At 41.3% G+C, this 1581-nt stretch overlaps 1 protein-coding gene across 1 annotated transcript in view; it reads left to right on the top strand.

Moving 5' to 3' along the window:
• Window positions 1–1368, top strand: part of LOC117172741 (nischarin-like) — a 22351-nt gene extending 20983 nt beyond the window's left edge. The window contains exon 3 of the mRNA XM_033360925.1: window positions 153–1368. Within this exon, the coding sequence (XP_033216816.1) occupies window positions 153–1118 (966 nt within the window). The 3' untranslated portion in view covers window positions 1119–1368. The remainder of the gene's footprint in view (window positions 1–152) is intronic.
• The last annotated feature ends 213 nt before the right edge of the window (window positions 1369–1581 follow it).

Raw genomic sequence — 1581 nt, 5'->3', positions numbered from 1 at the left:
ATCTTTGAAAAATCTGATGAAATCTTCTAAATTATCTTGAAATATTTGGGAACCTGTAAAAAGTTTAAAAATATCTGAAATCTTTTGCAATATTTCAAAAGATTTCAGATCCTTCAATTGTAAATGATAAAAAAAAAAATTGATCTCCACAGCTCTACGCAATCAGTGAACGACTGAAACATCCCTGCCCGCCACTCGAAGTGGTCGACAAAAAATACGACTTCAGCCACGTCCTGGACCTGAATTCCCAGCTCACCACCCTGACAATTCAAGGAAGTCCAGATGCCTACGGAACGAGCAACATCAATCCCTCAACGCTCAGCATCGAGCTCTCGAATTTCAAGAGCGTCGAAAGTCTGACAATCGACTCGTACCCCCTCGAGAAGATCTACAACATGGGCAATCTCCGAGACACTGTCAAGTTCCTCAACGTCCACAGGACCAAACTTCGGAACATTGTCGAACTGGCCATGTGCGAGGAGGTCCACAAACACATCGACAATGCCAACGACTCCCACGTCTGGCTGAAAGTCACTCGTCTCGATCTGAGCGACAATTGCATCGAGACGATCGACGAGGCCATCAAACTGATGCCACACATCGAGATCCTCACTCTGAACAACAACAGACTCCAGGAAATTGCGAATGTCACTCTTCTGCCGAGACTCTCGCAACTCTCTCTCGCCTCGAACAGTTTCAAGAGTCTGCCGGACGATCTGCACACGAAACTGGGCCAAATTGTCCACTTGGATCTCTCGCAAAACAGCCTAAAGTCGCTCGCGAGTTTCGCGAAACTCTATTGTCTCGAGGAGTTGGACGTGAGTTGCAACCGGATCGCGAACATCGAGGAAGTCAAGTACATTGGGAATCTGCCGTGTTTGGAGAATCTGAGACTCACTGGAAATCCGGTCTCGACAATTGTCGATTACAGGGTGAAAGTGCTCGAGCCTTTCGGGAAAAGAGCGGCTGATATTTGTCTGGACAATGAGAGGCCGAATCAGAAGGAACTGGACACGGTTTCCGTTCTCCAGGCGCTCAGAATCGCGAGAGAGGGCAAATCGCCCATGTTTGGTGGGACTGACGCTCCTCTATTTTCGGCGGAGATACCGAGTATTTGAGAATCGAGGGAAGACTGAGGAGTTTTTTTATTTTTTTTATTTTTTATTTTCTTTTTTTGTAGAGTCTTCCGCATTAATCTTGAGTGTTGAGAATTCCTTTCTAATGAGTGGAGAAATCAGGAGAAAAGTTTAGAGGTAAAGTTTGAAGAGATTATGAATGTTTATTGTTTATTGTTTATGGAAGTTGATAATTTATTCAGTTTTGGGATCTTCAGGGATCACAGTCGGTCCTTTTTCTGCTTCTGAAATTCAGTTTTTTCCCCTGAAATATTTAAAATCGAGAATCTTTTAAATATTTATGAAAACTCTGATATATTCTTAAATTTTTTCTTTGAAATATTTGTAAAATCTTTGAAATATTTTGAAATCTGTGAGACATTTTAAAATAATTGAAATCTTTGAAATTACTCTTAAATCGTCTGATTTTTTTTTAATTTTCTGAATTATTTTCAAATGTTTTTGA

Source organism: Belonocnema kinseyi, chromosome 5, assembly GCF_010883055.1.
Source record: "Belonocnema kinseyi isolate 2016_QV_RU_SX_M_011 chromosome 5, B_treatae_v1, whole genome shotgun sequence".
NCBI lineage: Eukaryota > Metazoa > Arthropoda > Insecta > Hymenoptera > Cynipidae > Belonocnema > Belonocnema kinseyi.
The sequence above is the reverse complement of the archived record's forward strand: the minus strand, read 5'-3'. Positions and strand labels throughout refer to the sequence as shown.